The sequence below is a fragment of the Triticum dicoccoides genome, chromosome 7B, assembly GCF_002162155.2.
Source record: "Triticum dicoccoides isolate Atlit2015 ecotype Zavitan chromosome 7B, WEW_v2.0, whole genome shotgun sequence".
Classification (NCBI taxonomy): domain Eukaryota; kingdom Viridiplantae; phylum Streptophyta; class Magnoliopsida; order Poales; family Poaceae; genus Triticum; species Triticum dicoccoides.
Window position 1 is genome coordinate 114329214 of NC_041393.1, and position 27312 is coordinate 114356525.

Below are 27312 nucleotides of genomic sequence, written 5' to 3' on the forward strand. Positions count from 1 at the left end.
GAGTAAGGGGGAAGGGATGGAGACATAGGCTCCAGTGTGATTTTGGGTGGCCCGAGGTTGTTGGAGTCCTACGTGACGGAGACACAGACTCTCGCAAAGCCCTCCCAATTTGCTTTTAGTTTGCAGGAGAATGGACACGCGGGCACGTCTACGGGCACGTCTACTAGTCCATGTTGGATGACAAAGTATGTATGAACAACTTGATTCGGACATAAATGAGTGTTTTGCGGGTGATTTGAGGGTCAGCTTTGAGCGTTAATATAGTGATCGGCGTGCCCATTTTATTCTTCGTGTTTACCCGTGTCGTCACTTTTCAAGTTGACTATTAGCAGGCCAGTTTGCCTGACGTGGTAGGCTAGAACACCAGAAGGCAGCAGCTTATTAGCAACAGCGGTATATCGTTCAGATAAACGAATGGACCAACATATCCATAGGCCGATTGGCTGATGAATTCCGATCTGCTTGAATTCTAGTGTAGCAACAGCGACATGTCGTTCAAAGAGTACGGAGAGAAGATGACTTCTTATTAACACAAGCCAATACGTGCCACGGATGCTAGGAATGACATTCAAAAAACGTATTAGCAACCATGTCATTCCGTGTAAACAGAAGAACGAAACGGATATTCAGGCCACAGCCGTTTACACAGTTGTTGTAACTTCTGCCTCTGTAGCTCCTTCCTTAATTTGTTTCTTTGTTGTTGTTTTGTTTGTTTGTTTGTTTTTTTCGAGAAAACTTTCAATCTATTTATCTTCAATCATGGCAATACAACGAACACCAGAAATAATAAAAATTACATCCAGGTCCGTAGACCACCTAGCGACGACTACAAGCACTGAAGCGAGCCGAAGACGCGCCGCCGTCATCGCCCCTCCCTCGCCAGAGTCGGGCAAAACTTGTTGTAGTAGACAGTCGAGAAGTCGTCGTGCTAAGGTCCCATGAGACCAGCGCAGCAGAACAGCAACCGCCGCCGATGAAGAGTAGCGTAGATCGGAAGCATCTAACCTCAAGAAACACAAACGTAGACGAACTACGACCAGATTCGAGCAAATCCACCAAGGATAGATCCGCCGGAGACACACCTCCACACGCCCACCGACGATGCTAGACACACCACCGGAACGGGGACTAGGCGGGGAGAACCTTATTCCATCTCCAGGGAGCCGCCGACGTCTCGTCTTTCTGAGCAAGACACAAACCCGATCAAAAGTTGAAGAAACATCTAAAAACGGAGCCCTCCCGCCGGCAAGGGCCGAGATCCACCGCGCCGCCATGGCCCTAAGACCACCGGAGACGAGGCGGACCAGCGCCGGCGCCGACGGGAGGCAAAGGAACCCTAAGTTTTCTTGGGGAGGAGGCCGAGCTAAACGTAGTTTGTGCCAGGTTTCTTCGTGTTGTTGTTTTGTTTTAGTTTTGTTGACTTTGGTTTCAAGACTTCTCTTTTGTACTTTATTATCTGAAAATCAATAAAAATACGTAGCAGTCTTGTTGTTTCTTTAAAAAAAATGCATAACATCACCTAAGAGTATTTAAGTAATTAAGTTATACATACCCGACAGGCAATGGAAAGGAGGTTATTTGCCAACTCCAAAATTTAATTGGTAGCCGGTTGTTGTGATTTGAATAGTAAGAGTTTGTAGCAAGCGGTAACTTTTCTTTCATTTGAGAACCAAAGTATCAGCAGGTAGCACCTAAGTCTTCTTCAAGTAGTGTTGCAATAAAATAAAATAAACTTGCATGTGCCACCAACGGTCCTAGTGAGGTTATCAATCTCGCTAGCTTTGCTAGTTGCGGTAAGTAATAAGCAGATAATATGGTATGGAGTATTTGCTTTTTAGTATAAACAAATATTGTAAATAAAAACGCATATAATGGTGTTTGGAGAGTTTCTTATGAAGGAAATTAGACCGGGTTCACGTTGTTGATAATTTTGTGTATAAACTTGATCAAACTTTACATCATCTGGGTTGATAAAAACGTATATGACTGTTTTTAAACGTGGAGGGAGTACTTCGTATCCAAGTTGACGAGCCCTCTATAAAACACTCCGAAGTTTAGCTAACCATCTATGCTCACCGAACCACTCGTCTGCTCACTCACTGCTGCTATCCTGCAAGTTCCGGCAATATTCACGACTGCTCATCCGTTTATGTCGTCCCCGCCAGTGAGCTCGCTCGTCGGCGCGATGGAGAAAATCCCAGTGATTCCTCGCGTCGGTCTCGGCACCCAGGGACTGGAGGTGAGTCGGCCGATCAGTCATCTTTTCCTCTTGTCGGTCTCGCTAGCACGTACTGAACCGAACGATCCAACAACGTAACAAAGGTGTCTAAGCTGGGGTTGGGGTGCATGGGGCTGACGGGCTCGTACAACTCCCCGCTCGACGACGACGCCGGCGCCGCCATCATCGCGCACGCCTTCCGCCGCGGCATCACCTTCTTCGACACCTCCGACTTCTACGGGGCCCACGCCAACGAGATACTCCTCGGCAAGGTATGGTCTCTTTGTGCCCGTCGCTTCATTGATTTCTTCTTTGTAAAGGAGAGAGACTAAACTGATTAAGGGCAAGTCTTGAACAGGCGCTGAAGCAGCTGCCGAGGGAGCAGGTGCAGGTGGCCACCAAGTTCGGGATCCAGCTGCAGGCCGGGGGCACCAGCTTGTGCGGCCAGCCGGAGTATGTGCGCGAAGCCTGCGCCGCCTCGGCGTCGACTACATCGACCTCTACTACCAGCACCGGGTAGACACTACCACCCCCATCGAAGACACGGTCTGCATGCCCTCTTCCTTCTTGATTAGTGCTAACTGCATACACGAGTGTTTGACACTGCAATTCCTGTGCTGAAACGTGCTTCTTCTGTAGGTCGGTGAGCTCAAGAAGCTAGTGGAGGAGGGGAAGGTCAAGTACATCGGGTTATCAGAGGCGAGCCCCGACACTGTCAGGCGTGCTCACGCTGTGCACCCGATCTCTGCAGTGCAGATGGAGTGGTCTCTCTGGGCTCGTGACATCGAGCCCGACATTGTGCCGCTCTGCAGGTGAATTTTCTACATCACAAATTCCACTTGTGAGCTACTCCCTCGGTTCCATAATTCTTGTTGAACTAAAACCACGACAAGAATTGAGGAACGGAGGGACTACGTTCCAGAATGGCAGTCCCAAGCTACTGATCATATAATGGAATTGATTCTTCTGCTGTCTATGGACCCCAGAGAACTGGGGATTGGAATTGTTCCTTACAGCCCGATTGGCCGCGGGTTCTTCGGCGGAAGAGGAGTCACGGAACAAGTCTCTGATGAATCCAATCTGGTACCGAGACAGTCAGTTGCAGTAGTCAACTATTTTTCACAGAAAGGGCACCCACGGTTTTCAGCAGAAAATCTGGAGAAGAACAAGCATCTTTATTTGAAGATGGAAGAACTAGCTAGGAGGCACAAGTGCAGCCATGCTCAGCTAGCTTTAGCTTGGGTTCTGCATCAAGGGGGTGATGTGGTTCCCATACCAGGTAAATGTTGTGTATTGGTGCAGTTTCCTCTTTGAGAAACTTATCCAGCTTTATTTGGCCGTGAAACAGGGCAGGCGAACATATCATTGTGGTTGTTTGCTCTACCGTTTGTACCCTCGTGTTGATTTTGAACCGTAAACAGTTTTGACGCCTCCGAAAATGGCCTAATTTATCCTCAAAGAAAACTCTTGCGTTTGTTGCCGCTTCCAAGATCCAAACGAGTGCATCCGTAATCAAGCTCATTTTTCCAGTAGGCACAACTGAAAAATATGCTCCTTAATTTCTCAGGAACAACCAAGATCAAGAATCTGGACTCCAACATTGACTCCTTAAAGATAAAGCTCGCGGAAGATGACCTGAAAGAAATTAGCAATCAGATACGTGAAGAAGATGTGGCCGGTGGAAGGAGTTATACTTCCTTTGCACATGCCAACTGGAACCATGCAGACACACCAAAGAATTGAACTATGAAAAAAAAAACGGTGATATGTGAGCCATGCCATGCTATCTGCTGTTGTGCTGAATGGTGCTGCCTGTACCTTGTGAATCTTCTGTGCTAAATAATGTACTGCAAATAAGAACATGTGCACTGCCTCCAGGAATCATGTCTTCCATAAAGACTGAATGTTACAAATATATGAGAAGATTGAAAGGATAGAGATCGCGAGATCTTATGGGTTTCACCTCTAGCCTACCCCAACTTCTTTGGGACTAAAGGCTTTGTTGTTGTTGTTATTGAAAGGATAGAAACAACTGTGCCATGATATCTGATGTTGTGCTGAATGTGCAGCTTGTACCTTGTGAATCTACCGTACAAAATAATGTACTGCAAATAAGAAGCATGTAAATTTCTGTCTGCATGTGTAAAAGAGGACTGAGACTTTAAGATGTGATTTGCCATACCCCTCCATCTTGGGTGAGAATATTAGAAACATTTGACGAAGACTGAACGTTACAAAAGAAGATTGAGCAGATAGAATAGCAGCACCTGAATTTACGGGTGTGGTAGATTGTTTAAAGTTGAATGGATAAAATGGTGGCACCTGAATATAGGGGTGGGGAAGAACGGTGTAGCGGCACATAACCTGAATAAGCATCAAACATTCGCTGCCCGCGGAGGTCCATGGTCCAGCCAAACATTTCTCTCTGTAGAATTTGCAGGATCTTATCAGGTTTAGTGTCCTGAACTCAAACTTGATGCACATCTGATGTGGTCAACATGCTCCAGGCTCTCTTCCATTGAAGTAGAGGAGCTGCATTAGCTTTCAGGGACAGATGGTTTCAGCCCAGTAACATAAGACCCCAAACTTCATTTAACGTACTTTTACAATTTCTTCATAACTGAATACACAAGGGCAGAATGCACTGCATAACCAGTAGCCCTGGTGACAGGGAGAGTGGCGATATGGTGGACGAGCTCGCCTGCTCCTGCTTTGTGGACCAATGAGACAGCGCGATGCTGGAGATGGCATTTACTGCTCGCAGAGACGCAGGTGAGTTTGCACAGCAGAAAACGCATGCATACAGGTGTGGGGCCGTACGTGGAAACGACGGCCTGTGCAGGCGCCGTAACGGAGAGCTGACGAAGACGTCAGTGGAACGGACATCTCAGTGGGCTGTTCGTGAGTAGTACTGTATTTTTCTTTTCGTGAGTAAAACGAAGGCCACCACAAAAAAAAAGAGTAAAACGAAGGCTAGTAACCCACTTCCTCTAATCTAAGCAGAAAAAGCTAGCAACGCAGTTTGTAAAAGATCTTGTGGAGAGAACGCTCTATTATTATCTTTATCCGGTTGTATTTACATTTTATTTTCAGTTTGTCTATTCTTTTGGGTAAAATACACGTGCTAAAAAATATAAATGTTCATGTACATCAAGGAAATGTTTGTGGATGTAGAAAAAGTTCATGTGTACTCAATAAATACTTTTACATGTCTGTTAAAAAATGTTCTTCGTGTTCAAAAGATCATTGCATATTTAGTACTACCTCCGCCATGGTTTTTTGGCCCTTTTCCCTTCCTCGTTGTCATCGGCTACCGCGGACGATGTAATATAAATTTGCCAGGGTATCCACAAATAATTTCATCGTGCTATGTTAAATAAATTTTTTATGGTATATACAATGAAAGTGCCATAGTCCAAATACCAAAAATTACATACGCTAAAAAAATGGTATCATCGTCACATGGAATATTTATTAAAAAAAAACTGTACTGTTCACATGGCAAAATCGAAAAACAAAAATTATGTTTTATGAAATGAAGTAACCGACAAAAAATGCCATGGTTCACCACAGAAAATGGAAAATGTGTATGCGACAAACTGACATAGTAACTAAAAAAGAACAACCCTCTACATGAATTTGACATGGCCCAGAACAGAATAAAAATACGTATACGGCAAACATTGCATAGTAATCTAAAATAAAACTACAGGAAATTGCCATGGTCCAGTACAAGGCAATGTATTTTAACTTGACATGGCCGTGTAATTTAAGTTCCATGGCAATAGAAACCAAGTTGCCATGTCACCGAAGTTTTAAGTTGTCGCTAAAAATCATGCAAAACTGAAAAATGTTTGTCATGATCTAAACAATAAAATTGTCATGCCATAAAATAGCAAAATTGTTACTATGCTCCAAAAGATAAAAATGTCATGCTCTAAAATACTAACTAGCGTGTGATTTAAGTTTCCATGGCAATATATTTTTAAGTTACCACGGTACAATGCCCAAAAAAACACATGCATTACAGAAATTGGCATGGTCTGATGGCAACTTTAAGAAAAGAAATGTTTTCTTGATAATGGCACGTTTAGAAAATTTTGTAGTGTGCAAATGGAAAATTTAGAAAATTATTTGCTTCCTGGCAGTCTTGGGAAAGAAATCTGGGAATGCAAACTCGCCTATTTTTTTTTCTTCTGTTGTGCTATCTTTCAGGACGTTAATTTTCTTCCAATTGTGGGACTGGTTTTCACAAAAATCGTCCAAGGATCCATGGTTGATGGTTCCACTTGTTGCATTGGGCTGGACAGGAGAGTGGGAAGTACGTAGATTGGAATTCAAATGTTTGATTTTTCGAACCTCATTGGGAGGGAAAAGCGGCAGACAGATGAACTGCTGTGTTGTTTCATGCATATAAGAGCTACCATCACCCCCACAAAAATAAAATAAAAATAAGAGCTACCATCGTGATGGGCATAGACGACCAGGCGAGCAATGGCCCCTCCAAGCTCCAGCTATAGCTCCAGCTCGTTCATAACTAACGGATGGTGCATGACGAGATCCTTCCCCTAGGGTGGAACTGGGCCACGGGTACAAGACGGAGCTGGCCGTCAGGTCCAGCATCACAGCAACGAAGTTATGGTTCCATCTGGGCCAACTCGGTGCAACATTAAATCAAGCTCTGCTCCACAAACTTACAATATGTCTAATCCAGATGACAAAGGAACGGTAGAGGATACCGTGACCAGGCGAGGACGAGCGCTCCTTTGCATTTCCGTGGTGACAGGGGATAAGCTTAAAATTGACGACACCTATGTTGATTATGGTAGATGTTAAGCGGTCTAGTTAAGAGCCAATGGGGAGCTCTGACAACCCAAAGCGATAGGTGGCACTCGATCCATGTGAACGTGATACGACTCAAATTGCTTTGAGACGATTTTATGGGGTGGCCCTGATCTTTCACTCGTGCAAACAACTAAATATTTGTAGAGGAAATAATTTGTGGAGGAAGGTATGATCGTAGGAGTTAGGGCTAGAAAGACCAAAGATATATATAACCTAACCTGACATTGGACGAAGCCTCCCGTTATATAGGGCGCACCTGAGCTACGGACTCGACAGACGTATCTAAACTTGACTCTATCAAAAAAATTATTCCTATAAAAAAGACTCCAATTAAAAATAGGATATCTGTGTGTTTATTGGCACACGTGATTTCCATTACAAAGACTCATGTTTCCTTAGTTAAGCTCTACCAAAATAATTTGGTGCTACTCTAGACGGCACGAGTCTCGTACTGCATGGCATTCTAAAGCAAGGCTCCGCTTCATCCAAAGAAATTAGCTTAATAGGCATGTCACCAATCATAACCGTGGTGATCCTTGGAGTCTTGAATAAAATATCTGATTTTTGACTTCCCTGGTTAGTACGTGAGCAAGGCATGGAGCCTAATATACCTCTTTGATTTGTTGAGTGCAACATCTTCCTTTGACGTAAAGCAGGCACCATATATTTTGGCATATTTTTCTCACAATCAAGGTCTCGTTTGGAAGGTATCTTACTTGGCACTAATGGTGGAACAGAAATATTACCTAGGATGATCGCATCAGAATGTCTTTGAAAGCATTTCGGTTGCGCCATTTCTGGACAACCAAGACTTCAGAGAAAGAGCAGGAGCATGGTAGACCAGAGGCTTTGCATTAACTCTGAATGTTGAAGCTTTGAAAGTGATCATCCTTTCCTCACATTCATTTCATTCTTGCCACTTTAACCTCTATTCTCCCCCACTGCAAGAGTAATCCAGCCCCATGCAACATTAGTTCTGATATTATCAAATGTCCAAACACTATCTGAATTTGCATAGATAAATACAGTACACAGAAAGAAATTCAGTACAAATGTGCATACCTTCTTAAATGAACAGTTTGTGTTCATGTTGTTTCCATGAAGGAATACAAATACATGATAAACTTCATTACTTTATCTTTAGAGTATGGCTGACTCGATTCACATTCACAAGCGAAATGGAACTATCGTAATACATGGAATAGCTGGCTTACCTTTACAATAGCAGAATGCTTCTGGTTGGACGCATCATATCTACAGATCTACTCATTTCTCAATGAATTCCTCCCATTCTTCCTTAAGGCTGTTTTTGTGCAGCCAACAACAAAACAATGAATGCCTCACCAGCGGCATCTTTGAATTGAATTAGCCGTCTACAAAGTGCTGCAAAGAGTTTCTGGACGTATCAGCATGGAAAAAGTTATTGAAAACAAGACCAAACTATGAGACACGAAAAATGCGATTCATGCTTGGATGAAAGGGACAATCAAACAAAGTGCATACTGAAAGCAGTTGGAACATACATAGGAAAAATAAGTCAAGGAAGGAGGTTGGATTCTTTTTTTTGCGATAAGAGGAAAGAGGTTCCTTGATAAACTTAAATCTCCAGAAATATTCAAAGAAAACAATATCTTGTGGGTGTTAATAAATTTGTATCTGCTGCTAATAAATTTGGTTTAAAAAATGACATGTCAACAGTGACATTTCTGAGAAACATTATGTATTTTTAAAACTGTGCAGCCACGACTGTACAGAGCAAAATGGAGAAAGGAGCAAAAGGTTGTGTTCATAACAACCTGAAGCTATTTTGACTCCATTAAACACTATAGTCTTATGGCAGACAGTCTTCCACAAAAAAGAGTGTGAAGACTTATTCTGCAGACACAAAGACTTTGTAAAATAATTGCATCCTCAAAAGGTTGGACATTTTGATATCAGATGAAGTCAATGGACATTTAATATAAATAAGAACCATGAGTATAGTATGGCACTGTAAGATTGTTGGGAGGAACAAGAAAGCAATGTAAAGGAAAATATTTTCCGCAAATACGAAAATTTCTCTGGGCTCCCAGAACGGAAAAATATCATGACCCCTATCCCACACACACCTGATTGCTCGCTCTAATAGCACACTAGAATAACACTAGTGCAAAGCTATTATCTGTTTACATCTTGTAGGTGTAATATCTGATGGCCTCTCAGTGATCATACACTTTGATGGATTGTGAACACTAATGTAGTATCACAAACACAGAGTAAAGTTCAAGCTAGTGGGGTTGAGTTCACTTGCAAGATTCTTCTCAAATGGAAGTTGAATCATATGAAGCCACACTAGTAAGCTGGGTTTGTATGAACTCCTGACAAACCTGCAGTCTGTTGATCCTGTGAAGTCAGTGGCTCGTTATCAACTCCATCAGCCCCTGTAAATCACCGAACACACCAGTATTTTACCAGTAATCGCTGCAAGAGCACTGCTCATCTTCAAACCGATGGAATCTTGCTCTATCCCGGATGATAATCACTCGGCCATAGGCTTTAGATATTAGCTTTGCCACTACATGACAGTCCCCACAGATACGCAGATTTTTTTATCACCCGCAGGGTCTCCCCGGGTGGTGTGGCAATCAACCCAAATGCAATGGCCAGTTTTTCGCTATGATAGGACAGTGCATACTGCTTCTCCTCCTCCCCGATGTCATGAAGCACATTGCTTGTTTCCGGCTCATATCCCAGCTCACCTATTCTTGACATAATTTCCTCTAGCGCTCTGTAAATCTCCTGCAACCTTGGGTGCTCTTTATCACCATTAATGAACTTATGCATTACACCACTTATCTCTGTGTAGCTGAAACCAGGTACTTTCCGCACATCATTGCTTCGCATGGTATCACGGACTCGACCAACATCTGCCCACCATGCCTTGGACACATATACATTGGAGAGGAGCACATAGTCACCATCAACATTTGAACCAAGCTCAGCAAGCTTTGTAGCAGCTAGCTCCGCGAGCTCAAGATCACCATGCGTCTTGGACGCACCAAGCAATGTCTGCCAGAGGACAATATCTACCGGAAACGGCATAGACTTAATGGTACCATATGCCTCAGCAAGGCGGCCTGCACGGCCAAGAAGGTCCACAACAGTGCCATAGTGCTTTACATTAGGAGGAACCCTCATGCCGTGAAAAACCCTAAGGCCGTCGTCCACAAGCCCAGCATGGTTGCATCCGCACAAAACAGCAATGTAAGTCACTTCGTCCGGCTCAATACATGTCGGCATTTCATCAAACAACTTCAGTGCATCGCCCCCATGCCCATGCATGGAAATTGCTTGTATCGCAGTATTGTATGACACAAGTTTCCGGTCTTCTCGTTTGATGGAGTGGAACACTTCCAGCGCCTGGGCCAATGAACCGCACTTGGAGTACATGTCGATCAGCGCATCGCAAACACGACGATCAGTACATGCAATCCGTCCTGTAACGAGCCAATATGTGCGCACGCAGAAAGCGCCGCAATGATGGTCACCTCATTGGGTTCCTCCCTTGGTGGCAACTCCCCGAAGCTCCCTACCAGTCTGTGGAACAGCCTCAGGGCCAGGCTAGGCTCAGTCCCCTGAGCCAGCCCAGCAAGCAGCGCATTCCACGAGGCAACGTCGCGCACGGTCATTTCGTCGAACACCTTCCGTGCGGACGCGAGGTCGTCGCATTTCGCATAGGGGTCGAGCAGCGCGGTGATCAGCCGGACGTCGGCCGTGCAGCCGAGACGGAGGACGAGCGCGTGGAGCTGCAGGGTGGCGGGCCCGTCGGAGCACCGGGCGGAGGCCTTCAGCGCGAAGGAGAGGGAGAGCGCGTCGAGGCGGGGCCGCGGCGGGGATGGCGAGGGGCGGTCGGCGAGGAGGAGCAGCGAGCGCGCGGGGTGCGAGGAGGCGGCGAGGCCACGGAGGGCGGCGTTGAGGTCGTTGGTGGCGGGGGAGGGGAGGGAGCGGAGGAGGAGGAGGGCGTGCGGCAGCGCGGTGGCGTGCGCGGAGAGCGCGAGGCGGTCGAGGAAGCGGGCTCGGAGGGAGGGTTCGAACTTCGAAGTAGAGGCGGGCCGATGCGATGAGCTGCGCGTGGAACTGCTTGTAGTGTGAGAGTGTGGTCAGGCGCGGGAGGATGGACTCCAAGTGCAGGGCCGATCGGAGAGGCTATTGCCTTAGCAAACGATCTATATGTTCACGAATTTGAAAATGTTTGCAATTTTTTTTGAATACCCGTTAATTCAAGAAATCACGGATTCAAAAAAACACAATTTGAAAATGTCCATGAGTTCAAAAAATCATGAATAAAAAATGCTTCATGAATTTTAAAATGATTGCTGATTCAAAAAAAACATGAATTTGAAAAAGGTTTGTCGGAAAAGATTCCGATAGATCCCTCGTAAGGGTATCCCGGCGTGGCGATTTGATCAGAGGGGAAACAAGAGACAGATTTACGCAGGTTCAGATCTCCTTACGAGGTGAATCACTACTCTTGCTCGTGTATATTGCGATTGGGGTGTACAATGTACACATAATACTGAGCGATTTTAATGTGCTTTATCGACCACCTTGCCCCCGTTTATATAAGATACGGGGCCACTAGGGTTACACAACCTAGCCACCTACAGTAGTCCTGGCCATTTCCGGCTCGGCCTTGTTGGCCCACCCAGGCCCGGCCCTAAAATCCAGGGCCTAGGCCCAATGGGCTTGCCTGTGGGCCGGGCTTGGGCCTGAGTTTTGAGCCCACCAGCAGGGCCTAGACGGGGTTGGGCTTGGCATATTGGCATTTTAGGGAAGAGGCCTGGCCCACGGCCCTAAGCCCTAAGGGCTTTTCAGGGCTTTTTACCAGATGGGCTGGGCTTGGGCTTGAAAAGTAGGCCCGATGGTAGGGCCTGGGATGGCATGGGACTCAATTTTCTGCCGTGGGCTTTTTCATGCCCGGCCCAAGCCCGGACCGGTGCGGCCCATGGCCAGGTATAACCTACAACGATGGAGAGAGTTCTCCACGAATCCGGCTTCCTGGTCTTGAGCAGCAGGGCTTCAAAGTCTTCATTTCATACAGCTCATGGGCCAACGTGATGCCTCAGGACGGAAACAACCTAGGGGCCTCGGGCCGCCCTAATTGGGTTGGAAACCGACAAGGTGACGCACCCTTGGGTCGTTACACCATCAAAGTTCATGAATTTAAAACAAGTTCAAGAACTTAAAAAATATTCGGGAATTTTAAAAAATGTTTGAGTTTTTAAGAAAAGGAAAAAGAAAGACATACAATAAAAATGAACAAAAAGAAAAATAAAGAACAAATAAGAAATACAATAAATAAAAAACTGGCAAGATACCTAGAAAACCAGTACAGAAATACAAAGAAGGAAAACGACATAAGCTTCCAAAACCAACGGAATAACTACCCAAAACCGCTACAGCACCTCCCACTCTCGCTAATGGGTCGGCGTGCCACGAATGCATGTGGTGAGCGAGCACTATCATATGTGTTGCTATAAGAGAAACATATCATTTGTGTTGTGGTTGTACCAATTCAGCAGTTTCACTCGGCTAAACCAGGAGAATATATGGTGCACCGATGCGTGTAGTGCTACCGATGCACCAATCTCACGTTGCACATTTTAAAATGTTCAAAAAAATTTAGAAATAATTAGGACATTCACACAACATCAATATAGGTTGCCACAAAGTTTCAAGTTAAAATTTGAAACATAGCTCTATTTTTTTTTTGAAAATTCAACATTGAATAGTACATAACATAAAATTGAGCTTTAGATTTGGCCCATTACCACCTTGATGTCAAATTTATTATTTTTGTATCTGAAGAAATGTTTCAAATTTGATACGAAATTTTGTCACAATATATATTGATGTTGTGTCAATGTGCTAGATTTTTTATAGATTTTTCTAAAATGTTCTACGACATCCGGTTTACCGGTGTACCGCTTTGATATGTTTTGTTGTCTGACCTCCACCATATTATTACCATCTGGGCCTTACTCATCTTTCATCGGGCCTAATAGTACTATAAATGCTTGTAAGCCCAACACTAGTATTTGTTGGGGAACGCTGCATGGGAAACAAAAAAATTCCTACGTTCACCAAGATCAATCTAGGAGATGAACATCTACGGGAGGAGAGATTGCATCTACATACCCTTGTAGATTGCTAAGCTGAAGCGTTAAGAAACGCGGTTGATGTAGTCGAGCATCTTCGCGATCCAATCATGATCCGTCTCGCAATCTCCCGATCCAAGCGCTGAACGGACGACACCTCCGCGTTTAACACACCTACGAATTGATGAGCCTTCACCTCCTCGATCCCATCTAGGGGGCGGCGGCCAAGGCAGATGGAGGCGCCCCCTAGGGAAACCCTAGGGTGACTTGCCCCCCAAGCTAGGTGGAGGGAACCCTAGACGGGGCGCCCCACCTCTCCTGGTTACGTGGGAAAGCGTGAGGGGGTGCACAGCCCCTTAGTGGGCTGGTTTGACCCCTCCCCTTGGCCCATGGGGCCCCCCAACACTTGCCCCCCCCCCCCGAAACCCCTTTCGATGATGCTGGTCATCACCCGGTACCCCCGGAGCAATTCCGGACTCCAATACCCTTCGTCCAATATATCAATCTTCACCTTCGGACCATTCCGGAGTTCCTCGTCACGTCCGGGATCTCATTCGAGACTCCGAACAACCTTCGGTAACCACCATAACGACTTAACTATACTTATATCGTCACCAAACGTTAAGTGTGCAGACCCTGCGGGTTCGAGAACTATGTAGACATGACCGAGACACCTCTATGGTCAATAACCAATAGCGGGACCTGGATGCCCATATTGGTTCATACATATTCTACGAATATCTTATTAGTCGAACCTCGATGTCAAGGATTCAGCTAATCCTGTATGTAGTTCCCTTTGTCTATCGGTATGTTACTTGCCCGAGATTTGATCGTCGGTATCTCCATGCCTAGTTCAATGTCGTTACTGGCAAGTCTCTTTACTCATTCCATAATACAAGATTTCATGACTAACTCATTGGTCACATTGCTTGCAAGCTTATTGTGATGTTGTATTACCAAGTAGGCCCTGAGATACCTCTCCATCATACGGAGTGACAAATCTCAGTCTTGATCCATGCCAACTCAACAGACACCCTCAAAGATACATGTAGAGCACCTTTATAATCACTCAATTACGTTGCGACGTCTGGTACACACAAGGTACTCCTCCGGTGTGAGTGAGTTGCATGATCTCATGGTCATAGGAACATATACTTTGACATGCAGAAAACGATAGCAATAAACTTGATACGATCATATGCTACGTTTATAGTTTGGGTCTTGTCCATCACATCATTCTCCCAATGATGTGATCCCGTTATCAAATGAAAACTCATGTCTATGAATAGGAAATCATAGCCATCTTTGATCAACGAGCTAGTCCAGAAGAGGCTTACTAGGGACATGTTGTTGTCTATGTATCCACACATGTATTTGAGTTTCCGATCAATACAATTCTAGCATGGATAATAAACGATTATCATGAACAGGGAAATAAGATAATAACCAATTTTATATTGCCTCTAGGGCATATTTCCAATAGTCTCCCACTTGCACTAGAGTCAATAATCTAGTTCACATCACCATGTGATTAACACCCAATTAGTTTCAGGATTTGATCATGTTTTGCTTGTGAGAGAGGTTTTAGTCAACGGGTCTGCAACATTCAGATCCGCGTGTACTTCGTAAATTTTATGTCATACTGTAGATGTTGCTACCATGCTCCACTTGGAGCTATTCCAAACGGCTGCTCCACTATACGTATCTGGTTTGTTACTCAGAGTCATCTAGATTGGTGTTAAAGCTTGCATCGATGTAACCCTTTACGTCGAACTCTTTATCACCACCATAACTGAGAAACTCTACTCAGAGTCATCCGGATTAGTGTTAAAGCTTGCATCAACGTAACCCTTTACGCCGAACTCTTTATCACCTCCATAACCAAGAAACATTTCCTTATTCTTCTAAGGATAATTTTGAAGGAAATATGCCCTAGAGGCAATAATAAAGTTGTTGTTTTATATTTCCTTATTCATGATAAAGGTTTATTATTCATGCTAGAATTGTATTGATCGGAAACTTAAATACATGTGTGAATACATAAACAAATAATGTGTCCCTAGTATGCCTCTACTTGACTAGCTCATTGATCAAAGATGGTTAAGGTTTCCTAACCATAGACATGTGTTGTCATTTGATAATGGTATCACATCATTAGGACAATGATGTGATGGACAAGACCCATCCGTTAGCTTAGCATAATGATCGTTCAGTTTATTGCTATTGCTTTCTCCATATCAAATACATATTCCTTCGAGTATGAGATTATGCAACTCCCGGATACCGGAGGAATACCTTATGTGCTATCAAACGTCACAACATTACTGGGTGATCATTAAGATGCTCTACAGGTATCTCCGAAAGTTTTTATTGAGTTGGCATAGATCAAGATCAGGATTTGTCACTCCGAGTTTTGGAGAGGTATCTCTGGGCCCGCTCACACATCATAAGCTTGCAATAAAATGACTAAGGAGTTAGGCACGAGGTGATGTATTACAAAATGAGTAAAGAGACTTGTCAGTAACGAGATTGAATGAGGTATAGAGATACCGACGATCGAATCTCGGGCAAGTAACATACCGATGGACAAAGGGAATTACGTATGTTGTCATAATGGTTCGTCCGATAAAGATCTTCGTAGAATATGTAGGATCCAATATGTGCATCCAGGTTCCGCTATTGGGTATTGACTGGAGAGGTGCCTCGGTCATGTCTATATAGTTCTCGAACCCGTAGGGTCCGCACGCTTAACGTTAGATGACGATATAGTGTTATATGAGTTATGTGATTTGGTGACCGAATATTGTTCGGAGTCTCGGATGAGATCACAGACATGACGGGGAGTCTCAAAATGGCCGAGAGGTAAAGATTGATATATAGGATGATGGTATTTAGACACCGGAAGTGTTTCGGGGGGTACCGTGTACTTATCGGGTCACCGGAAGGGGTTCCGGGGACCCCCGGCAAAAGATATGGGCCTTATGGCCAAGAGGGGAAACACACCAGCCACAAGGGGCTGGTGAGCCTCCCATATGGGCCAGCCTAAAGAGGAGAAGGAAAGGGGAGAAGGGAAAGGAAAGTGTGGATTATGACTTCCTTCCCTCTCCCCCCTCTTTCCTTCCCCCTCCAACAAACATGGCAGGGGGGCGCGGCCAAGTGCAGGAGCCCAAGTAGGATTCGGACCTACTTGGGCAATTCCTTGGCCTCTCCCCTCTCCCTCCCACCTATATATATGAGGAGGGGGCGCCTAGCACACCCCAGACAATTGTTAGCCGTGTGCGGCGCCCCCCTCCATCGTTTACACCCCGGTCATATTTTCGTCGTGCTTAGGCGAAGCCCTGCGGAGATCACTTCACCATCACCGTCACCAGCCATCGTGATGACGGAACTCATCTACTACCTTAGCGTCTTGCTGGATCAAGAAGGCAAGGGACGTCACCAAGCTGAACATGTGCATAACGTGGAGGTGTCGTGCGTTCGGTACTTGATCGGTTGAAGCGCGAAGAAGTTCGGCTACATCAACCGCGTTGTGAAACGCTTTCGCTTGTGGTCTACAAGGGTACGTAGACACACTTTTCCCCTCGTTGTTATGCATCTCCATGGATAGATCATTGCGTGTGCATAGAATTTTTTTTTGTTTTCCATGCAATGATTCCCAAGAGTGGCATCATGAGCCAGGTCTATGCGTAGATGATATGTACGAGTTAAACACAAAGATTTGTGGGCGGTGATAGTCATACTGCTTACCACCAACATCTTATTTTGATTCGGCGGTATTGTGGGATGAAGCAGCCTGGACCAACCTTACATGTTCACGCACATGAGACAGGTTCCGCCGACTGACATGCAACTAGTTTTGCATAAAGGTGGTTGCCGGGTGTCTGTTTCTCCTACTTTAGTTGAATCGAATTTGACTATAGCCGGTCCTTGAAGAAGGTTAAAACAACAAACTTGATGAATCACCGTTGTGGTTTTTGCGTAGGTAAGAACGGTTCTTGCTAGAAACCTGTAGCAGCCACGTAAAACTTGCAACAACAAAGTAGAGGACGTCTAACTTGTTTTTGCAGGGTATGTTGTGATGTGATATGGCCAAGACATGATGTGATATACGTTATTGTATGAGATGATCATATTTTGTAAGTTATCGGCAACTGGCAGGAGCCTTATGGTTGTCTCTTTATTGTATGAAATGCAAATGCCATGTAATTGCTTTAATTTATCACTATGCGTTAGCGATAGTTGTAGAAGCAATAGTTGGCGAGATGACCACGACGCAACGATGGAGATCAAGGTGTCGAGCCGGTGAGGTGGAGATCGTGACGATGCTTTAGAGATGGAGATCAAAAGCACAAGATGATGATGGCCATATCATGTCACATATTTTAATTGCATGTGATGTTTATCTTTTATGCATCTTATTTTGCTTAGAACGACGGTAGCATTATAAGATGATCCCTTCACTAAATTTCAAGATATAAGTGTTTTCCCCGAGTATGCACCGTTCCGGAAGTTCATCGTATCAAAACACCATGTGATGATCGGGTGTATTAGACTCTACATTCACATACAACGGGTGTAAGATAGTTTTGCACATGCAGAATACTTGGGTTAAACTTGACGAGCCTAGCATGTACAAACATGGTCTCGGAACACTGGAGACCAAAAGGTCGAATGTGAGTCATATAGTAGATATGATCAACATAGAGATTTGGATCAAACGTGATGATCGGACATGGATTAGTAGATTTGGATCACGTATGACTTAGATGACTTGAGGGATGTCTATTTAAGTGGGAGTTCTTAAGTAATTTGATTAATTGAACTTAAAATTTACCATGAACTTAGTCGTGTTAGTATTTGCAAATTATGTTGTAGATCAATAGCTTGCGTTGTAGCTTCCCTATTTTTGATATGTTCCTAGAGAAAACTAAGTTGAAAGTTGATAGTAGCAATAATGCGGACTGGGTCCATGATCTAAGGATTATGCTCATTACTACACAGAAGAATTATGTTCTTGATGCACCGCTAGGTGACAGGCCTATTGCAGGAGCAGATGCAGATGTTATGAATGTTTGGCAAGCTCGATATGATGACTACTTAATAGTTTGGTGCGCCATGCTTTACGGCTTAGAACCGGGACTTCAAAACATTTTGAACGCCACGGAGCATATGAGATGTTCCAAAAGTTGAAATTGGTATTTCAGACTCATCCCATGTCAGGAGGTATGAGACCTCTGACAAGTACTTTGCCTACAAGATGGAGGAGAATAGCCCAGCTAGTGAGCATATGCTTAGAATGTCTGGGTAGTACAATCGCTTGAATCAAGTGGGAGTTAATCTTCCAGATAAGATAGTGATTGACAAGAGTTCTCTAGTCACTATCACCAAGCTACTAGAACTTCGTGATGAACTATAATGTGCAAAGGATGACGAAAACGATTCTCGAGCTCTTCGCGATGTTGAAATCAGCGAAGGTAGAAATCAAGAAAGGGCATCAAGTGTTGATGGCTAACAAGACCACTAGTTTCAAGAAAAAGGGCAAAGGGAAAAGAAAGGAAACTTCAAAAAGAATGGCAAACAAGTTGCCACTCCCGTGAAGAAGCCCGAAGTTGGACCTAAGCCTGAAACTGAGTGTTTATAGTACAAAAGGAATGGTCACTAGAAGCGGAACTACCCCAAATACTTGGAAGATAAGAAGGATGGCAAAGTGAACGAAAGTATATTTGATATACATGTTATTGATGTGTACCTTACTAGTGTTCGTAGTAGCCCCTAGTGAAGGAAATATGCCCTAGAGGAAATAATAAAGTTGTTATTTTATATTTTCTTATTCGTGATAAATGTTTATTATTCATGCTAGAATTGTATTAACCGAAAACTTGATACATGTGAGAATACATAGACAAAACACTGTGTCCCTAGTATGTCTCTACTTGACTAGCCCGTTGATCAAAGATGGTTAAGTTTCCTAGCCATGGACATGTGTTGTCATTTTATGAATGGGATCACATCATTAGGAGAATTATGTGATGAACAAGACCCATCCGTTAGCTTAGCATAATGATCGTTCAGTTTTATTGCTGCTGCTTTCTTCATGTCAAATATATATTCCTCCGACTATGAGATTATGCAACTCCCAGACATCGGAGGAATGCCTTCTGTGCTATCAAATGTCACAACGTAACTGGGTGATTATAAAGATGCTCTACAGGTATCTCCGAAGGTGTTTGTTGGGTTGGCATAGATCGAGATTAGGATTTGTCACTCCGAGTATCGGAGAGGTATCTCTGGGCCCTCTCGGTAATGCGCATGATATGAAGCCTTGCAAGCAATGTGTCTAATGAGTTAGTTGTGGGATGATGCATTACATAATGAGTAAAGAGACTTGTCGGTAACGCGATTGAACTAGGTATGAAGATACTGAAGATCGAATCTCGGGCAAGTAACATACCGATGACAAAGGGAATAACATATGTTGACATAGCAGTTCAACCGATAAAGATCTTCGTAGAATATGTGGGAACCAATATGAGCATATAGGTTACGCTATTGGTTATTGACTGAAGAGGTGTCTCGGCCATGTCTACATAGTTCTCGAACCCGTAGAGTCCGCACGCTTAATGTTCGATGACGATATGTATTATATGAGTTATGTGTTTTGGTGACCGAAGGTTGTTTGGAGTCCCGGATGAGATCACGAACGTGAAAAGGAGTCTCAAAATGGTCGAGAGGTAAAGATTGATATATTGGAAGGTAGTATTCGGACACCGGAAGGGTTCCGGAATGTATCGGGTACATATCGAAGTATCAGAGAGGTTACCGGAACCCCCCGAGGAAAGATATGGACCATATGGGCCATAGGAGGGAGGCACACCAGCCCACAAACTGGTGGCGCCCCCCATAGGGAAGGAGGCCGAATTGGACTAGGGGAGGGGGCGGCGCCCCCTTTCCTTCTCCTACTCCCTTTCCTTCCCCCTTTCCCCCTCCGGTAAAAGGAAGGGGGGCAAATCCTACTAGGAGCCCAAGTGGGACTCCTCCCACTTGGGGCACGCCTAGGGCCGGCGTCCTCTCCCTCCCTCCTTTATATACGGGGGGACGCCCCTAGAAGACACACCAATTGCTCCAAGCCGTGTGCGCCCCCCCCACGGTTTGCGCCTCCGGTCATATTCTCGCGGTGCTTAGGTGAAGCTCTGTGCGGATCACATCACCATCACCGCCACCACACTGTCGTGCTGACGGAACTCATCTACTCCTTTGACCCTCTGTTGGATCAAGAGCTCGAGGGACGTCATCACGCTGAATGTGTGCACAACTCGGAGGTGCCATACATTTGGTACTCGATCGATCGGAACGAGAAGACGTTCGACTACATCAATCACGTTAAGCAAATGCTTCCGCTTTTAGTCTACGAGGGTACGTGGACACACTCTCCCCCTCTCATTGCTATGCATCTCCTAGATAGATCTTGCGTGAGCGTAGGATTTTTTTTTGAAATTGCATGCTATGTTTCCCAACAGTGGCATCCGAGCCAGGTCTATGTGTAGATGATATGCACGAGTAGAACACAAAGAGTTGTGGGCAGTGATCATCATACTGCTTACCACCAATGTCTTATTTTGATTCGGTAGTATTGTTGGATGAAGCGGCCCGGACCAACCTTACATGATCACGTTCATGAGACCGGTCCCACCGGCAGACATGCAACTAGTTTTGCATAAAGGTGGTTGGCGGGTGTCTATTTCTCCAACTTTAGTTGAATCGAATTTGACTACGTCCGGTCCTTGTGAACGTTAAAACAGCAAACTTGATAAATGTGAGGGCCCGGATTTCCAGGACATAAATCCCAGCAAATGACCCTTGTGTCATCACCAGCCAAGGATTACTGTTCGCTGGTGGACACTTCCTTGATACAGAATTCCAAGCAATTACAAGAATTTGAGTACAAGACCACAAAAGTCCAATGAAAATAACAAGGCTTTCTAGTTGTGGATGATGGAAGCGGCTCGTGGATCTCCAACGTCAATGGGACTCCATTCCCACAGGAACAGCCGACCTGGATAACTCCTATCTTGCGTGGCTGCTATCTTCAAATCCTACGTTGTGGGGATATCTTCGTAGTACTCCACTCTGAATCATGATCTGGCCAAGACAATAGCCAGGGACAACCCAGTGAGTGTGTTTGAATGTACCCGCATACGTCAAGAATAAAAGATATACTGGATGCATATGATTATGATGAATTAAATTATATGCATGTGCTGATTGAAAATTAAAGCATAGCATGACAAAAATTCATATGGTGCGGAAGGATAAGTGAACCATGTCAGAAGTAAACCAAAGTAATGAAATGGAGCATCGGGCGTTGGACTGCCCGAAGAATTCCAAGAAAAATGCCAAGCGGGTGTCTAAAGCGACGCCTCGGGAGGTCTTAAAAAGAAATGCCAAATGGGTGTCTAAAAGGAGAATCAGGCAAGACATGACCGCTTGAGAATCCAAGCGACACCACGAGAGGTCTTGAAAAGAAATGCCAAACGGGTGTCTAAAAGGAGAATCGGGCAAGACAGGACCGCCCGAGAATCCAAGCGACGCCACGAGAGGTCTTGAAAATAAAAACTAAAAGCCCGGGGTAGTCTAGCCAGCCCCTGAGACCCTCAAAAAATAAAATAAGGGAAACAGGTTAGTCCACAGTAGTATTTAATCAGCAAGAATATTCCCATCAATAGTAATCATGATAATAAAAATGTTCATGACAGCATTAGTAATGACAATCATATCCTGCAAAAATGAATCATGCTGAGCTTAATTATTTCCTCCGGCGACTGACACTAAGACCGACACTTGACCAACCCAGACTGTAGTCCTTAACCATGGACACGGCTATTCGAATAGATATAACTTTGCAAAGGGTGTACTCTTTATCCACAAGTAAAGGATTTCTTTAGTCAGCACCGAGACGCTGACTAATTCCCATTACAGCCTTTGGGTTGAAAACACACCTGACCAGCAGATTAACTTTCCGGATGCCAGGAATCACCCAAAGCATCATTCAAGAAAAACTCTAAGGCGGGGAGACCATTGTCTCGAGTAGCATGGGATCACTATTAACACGCGCGGCTTACAAGGGGTGCCCCCCTCTCGGCCTAGCCGGATACACCCATGCCCCCCGACTCGATGACTAGCATTGCAGTCGGTACCTGGAAACCTCATCGTGGCCTCTTTGTACGACATGTGCAGGGAAAGGGGTTAACAACTTACTGAACCATACCCTACATGTGGCAGGGACATGTGGCAACATGATTCAAGTATGGGGGTTACCGGAACAAGACTCGATCTATGGTCAACTCAGGAGGTTTAAGTTTTCTTGCAGTGGTTAGCACAATACCATCCCTTGGCAGTACCCCAACAGGGTCACCACCTGGTATGTCTCAACATACCCTTACTGATCACTGTTGTCACAACGAGATCTTAGTCTCACAGTCACTTTTCTCGTGACCGATTTTCCTGCAAATTAACCTGGACCAACACAGGCACATATGGCACATGAAAATATCCATACTTACTCATGCTTCAAGGTTTAACTAAAGATAAAACAACATCAAAGTGATCATGCATGTATGACTAGTGTTTTGCAAATTCTATACAAATTCAACATATTCATAATTCAATTCTACATGCAAGCAAACAAATATGCATTCACCATATCACGTGCTCAAGATGCTTGCCTTGAGCATGTAGAAGTGTTGGGTGCATTCCAAAAATTTGAAAATCTTATCTTCCCTCCATTTTCTATTTTTCAAAATATTACAATTACCACATAATTTCAAAACAGACCAAAAAGTTGTTTGGAAATTTTTGAAATAGATACTAAGATAAACTAGATGAAATTTGAGGAATGACAGAAAAACAATCAAGTCATTTGGAGTTGTGGTTTAAAAACTAGAGCCAGTCAAAGTTAGGGTCAAATCTGGATTTAAATTAAAACAAAAAAAGAAAACGGTTCGGTGGGGAATACGCTTTCAGAATAGGAAGACGTACTCCCGTGTTTACGCTTCCATCGATTACGCGTTCAGAACAGGGAAGACATATTGTCCAGAGTACGCTTCCACTTAGGACGAGCCGGCGTGGTGCTGGGTCACTGATAGTGGGCCCACCTGACCCCCTGGTCAAGCCACGCCTCATCCGGAACCTGCTCCTCTACCGTGCCGCTGGGCACGGCAGAAGGCACCAGCGTGCCCATTGGTATGGGCTAGAAAGGCCTCACTCCATCCCCTAAAAAAAGGCCTCCCTCCTGGCCATAAAATCTATCTTAACCAGCCTAGCCGTTCACCTGATGCATCACACGGTTGCACAAGTCAACTAATTAATGGTTTCCTTGTGTTCAAATTTTTTAACGATTTTCTTGATTCTAAAAAAACGATTTCCATCAACTAAAAATACCAATTGATGATTTGTACTGCTAAAAAACTAATTAACTATTTTCAACCCCTAAAAAAAACTATTTCCCTACAAAATACTAATTTACTATTATTGATGATTTGTGACAATAATAATAAATTAGTATTTTATAGGGGAAATAGTTTATTGAGGGGTTGGGAAATAGGTAGGAAAATAGTTAATTTTTCTTTCTACCTGTCCAGCCGCGTGATGCATCAGTTTTGAACGTCTGGGCTAGTTAAGCTAGACTTTCGGTTAGGAGGTAAGCCTTTCTGGCCCATATCAATGTGCACGCTGGTGGTGCATAAGAAGGCACGGCACTCTGCCGTGCCCAGCGGCACGGTAGACGAGCCGGTTCCGCCTCATCCCATCCTCTCCGCCGCCGACGCATCCGCCGCCGCCGATCCAAGGCAAGCATGGTAGGTAGCCAACCAGGCGAAAGCAACGGCGGTGCCATGGATTCCATCCTTACCGTTGCCGGACAGATGAAGCAGTTGCCTGCGTACGCTATTAGCCTGTTCCGCGACTACGACGTCAAGGGCGTCGCGGCCGCGTTGGCCGAAGTTGTAAATTGCTCGTACGAGGTACAGATGGAAGTCTTCACTAAAGTGCGTTCAATTTCTATCCTGTTTGGGGTAAGATTTGGTTCATCCGATTTGATCCTTCGGTCGACGAGTCTGTTTGGGGAAATCAGTGACCAGTCGGTGGCTAGGGCAGTGATTAGTGTTAGGGGTTAACCGGATGCCTAGTCTTAAAGTTCTGGTGGTGGAAGACTGAGGTAGTGGGCCGTTCCAACATCGGCGTGTATGCGGCAGAGGTAGCCGCTGGAGAAGATGGTGATCTCGGCTGTGAGCCGAGGGAGAGGGTTCTGTTGGAGGGGATGACCAGATGGCGCCGTGCTGAGGACAGAAGGCAATCATGTGGTGGAGGCCGGTGTCTGAAATGTCTGTTGTTATCAGTCATTTGAACTGCATTCGGAATCCAACCCTAATCCTTGTTTTACCTTTAGTTGGTCACTCGTTTATTCAGAGTCTGGACTCTGGAATAAAAAATATTAACATACAACCCTGTAATACGTATTCAGGCTCTGGAACAGTCCAAGTATTCTGGTGCCATTGGAGCATTCCCCAACGAAGGCAAGGCCAAGGACGAGGAAGAGGAGGGCGTGGTGGATGAAGATGAGGAGGGCGTGGTGGATGAAGATGAGGAGGACTGTGAAGGTGAAGATGATGAGATACTGACGGTAATTAAAGTTTTTGAAATTTCATATGTTGAAAAATACTGATTTAGTCCTGGCAGAACTTATTAGATTGCATTTAATTTGCCCTGTTGTTATACTTACTTCTTCTGATTAAGTTGATGGTTGATCACAATAAGCCTGCTACTGATGGACAGCTTCAAGTCCCTTATGAAGGCGAACGAGAGCGCAAGAAGCCAAGACTAGCAGAAGGCTTTGGGTGCCAGGCTGAGGCTGACGTTTAGTCAGTAATGATTTATGTGTAAGCACTTGTTCATTGTTGTGGTAACCTTGTTTCTTCCAGATCTAATTACGTTCTCCAAACTAGTGATTTTAGAGTTTGATCTTGCATCATGCTAGAAAAAAAAATTGATCTTGCATACAACAGTAAAGAGTCGATATCTCACTAATACTTTAGTTGCATAGATTCAGTTGAACATTCACTTCTCAATTGCGTTAATGCTGCACATCATATTCATCACCTCACCTAGGACAAAGCAGTTAGGTTATGTTGCGTACTACAAGAGGACCTTAAAAGTGATGTCTTGTTATAGAATAGCTAGACTCAGTGTGTTTATTGAAACAACATCAGCAAAGTCCAATGTGTAGTATGGTGATAGTTTTGAGCCCCTACATGTAGCTTTCATGCCAGAAGCTTAATCTGGTTCTCTAGTTTTTATGGGCCTCAGTTATCATGCTTGAAGTCCAATGTGTAGTATGGTGATAGTTTTGATCCCTGGGATGCTATGTGGAAATAACTCTGTCCGATTGTGAGCTCACCGATTATGCGAGCCTATTATATTGAATCACAATTTCATTTTTCAGAAAAGGAGTTAACTTCGTACCATAATTCCAAGTGTGAGTAAGCTATCTGAGCAATGACAAGTGATGCTTATTCATTGAGCATGGTTCACTGGAACATATAATAGTAGACTTAGTTGTAGAAGGGTTTAGTAAAGAAGTTGTAGAATGCGAGGTCCAGAATCTTTAATATATATCTATTCATTTATTATATGCATTGAGGTTTATCCTTTCTACCTGTTGGTGCGGACGTGTGGTTAAAATACATTGACAAAAACTCGTTTAGTTACTTTGTCTTGCCAAACTGCAGTAGGAAAACTATATGGTAGTGCCATTGTGGTAAGCCCTAATGCTATAGAGTTTGGATCTTCCAATTGTTATTAGTATTTGGCCTATATCAGGAAATTTGTGGAACATGATGGCTGAATCTTTACCATGAATTTATATTATATTGTCAAAGAACTAATCCCAATCAAAGTGTTGGTTTCTCTGTTGTTTTAAATGAAAAAACAAGTGTGATCGTTGTTCTTGGTTCTTGTTTTCTTTACCATTTACCATGAATCAAATGTCTTCTTCCTGGTGCAAAGAAATGTCAATTCGTTTAATCCAGAGTAGTCACACCTAGTAATTTATAGAGCAAGTGTTTTAAAATCTATACTTACACAGCTTTTTTCGTTGTTCTGACAGGGTCCGTTGATTGAAGCAACAAGAGGCATTTCGACAGTGACTGCGTTGTTGTTTCCCCTGTAGATGTCTTGAAAAATGGGCCTTAGTTATCATTTGCCATCTGTAAACAAGATCTATTATATGACTGCATCCTTAAGAACATGTTTCATCCTGAATAACATGATCGTCATTCGTATTGTTGGCATGCTTGGTACCTATGGTGCTTTTTTATGTCTGCACAACTTGTAATAACTTCACATCATCGTTTGCGCCAGGGGTTATTCTTTCGCTCGAGTCAAACCTGAGCAGCTTCACTGATGAAAATCACTAAACATAGAAAACAGTGGAATCTCTACTACCTTATACAGTATAAAAGAAGCACCACACGGTGCAGTAACAAAACATCCCAGCCGTCAAAAAATAACGATCCAAATCAGCACCAAATACGGCTGAGCACTAACCTATCGTCCTAGCTTAGTCGTCCAAATCAGCACCAAATACGGCTGAGCACTAACCTACCGTCCTAGCTTAGTCACCGCTTGTCATTGCATAATCATCCATGCATCATGTTCAAATTCAAATGAATGTTGAACATCACTCTTGATAGAGAGGGAGGATCTGCCTTTTTAGATTTCTTTTTCTATTTATTTTTCCATCTAGGATTAGAACCGTATACTTGGTAATAATAGCAATGACACATTATGGCAAAAGAAGTTTGATTCAGAGGGAGAAGAAGCGGCAGAAATACCATTTGATTCGTCAATCTTTTTTTTAAAAAGATAAGAAGCAAAGTTTCTCCCTTGAGTTTGAGTGAAAAAACGAAAATGCGAGAAAAACTGCAATTCCTACAGCGTAATAGTGCATCTACACGCCTTCATCGACGTTGTTTTTTGAATGCTCAAATTCAAATTAATGTTGAAATGGGGATGATCAAAACCCTAGCAGATAATTTTCCAACTAGGTTCAACTGTAAT

At 44.1% G+C, this 27312-nt stretch overlaps 1 protein-coding gene and 2 pseudogenes across 1 annotated transcript; 2 read left to right on the top strand and 1 right to left on the bottom strand.

Annotated features, from left to right (window-relative positions):
• Window positions 1–2120: 2120 nt before the first annotated feature.
• On the top strand, window positions 2121–3985 carry LOC119341363 (annotated as a pseudogene).
• On the bottom strand, window positions 3935–11722 carry LOC119338709 (annotated as a pseudogene).
• Window positions 11723–23979: 12257 nt separating this feature from the next.
• Window positions 23980–26581, top strand: LOC119342182. The gene is made up of 4 exons (XM_037614021.1): window positions 23980–24242; window positions 24719–24877; window positions 25030–25133; window positions 26360–26581. Exons 1-3 carry the CDS (start codon window positions 24051–24053, stop codon window positions 25114–25116), a joined length of 438 nt encoding a protein of 145 aa, XP_037469918.1. The 5' UTR covers window positions 23980–24050; the 3' UTR covers window positions 25117–25133; window positions 26360–26581.
• Window positions 26582–27312: the final 731 nt, after the last annotated feature.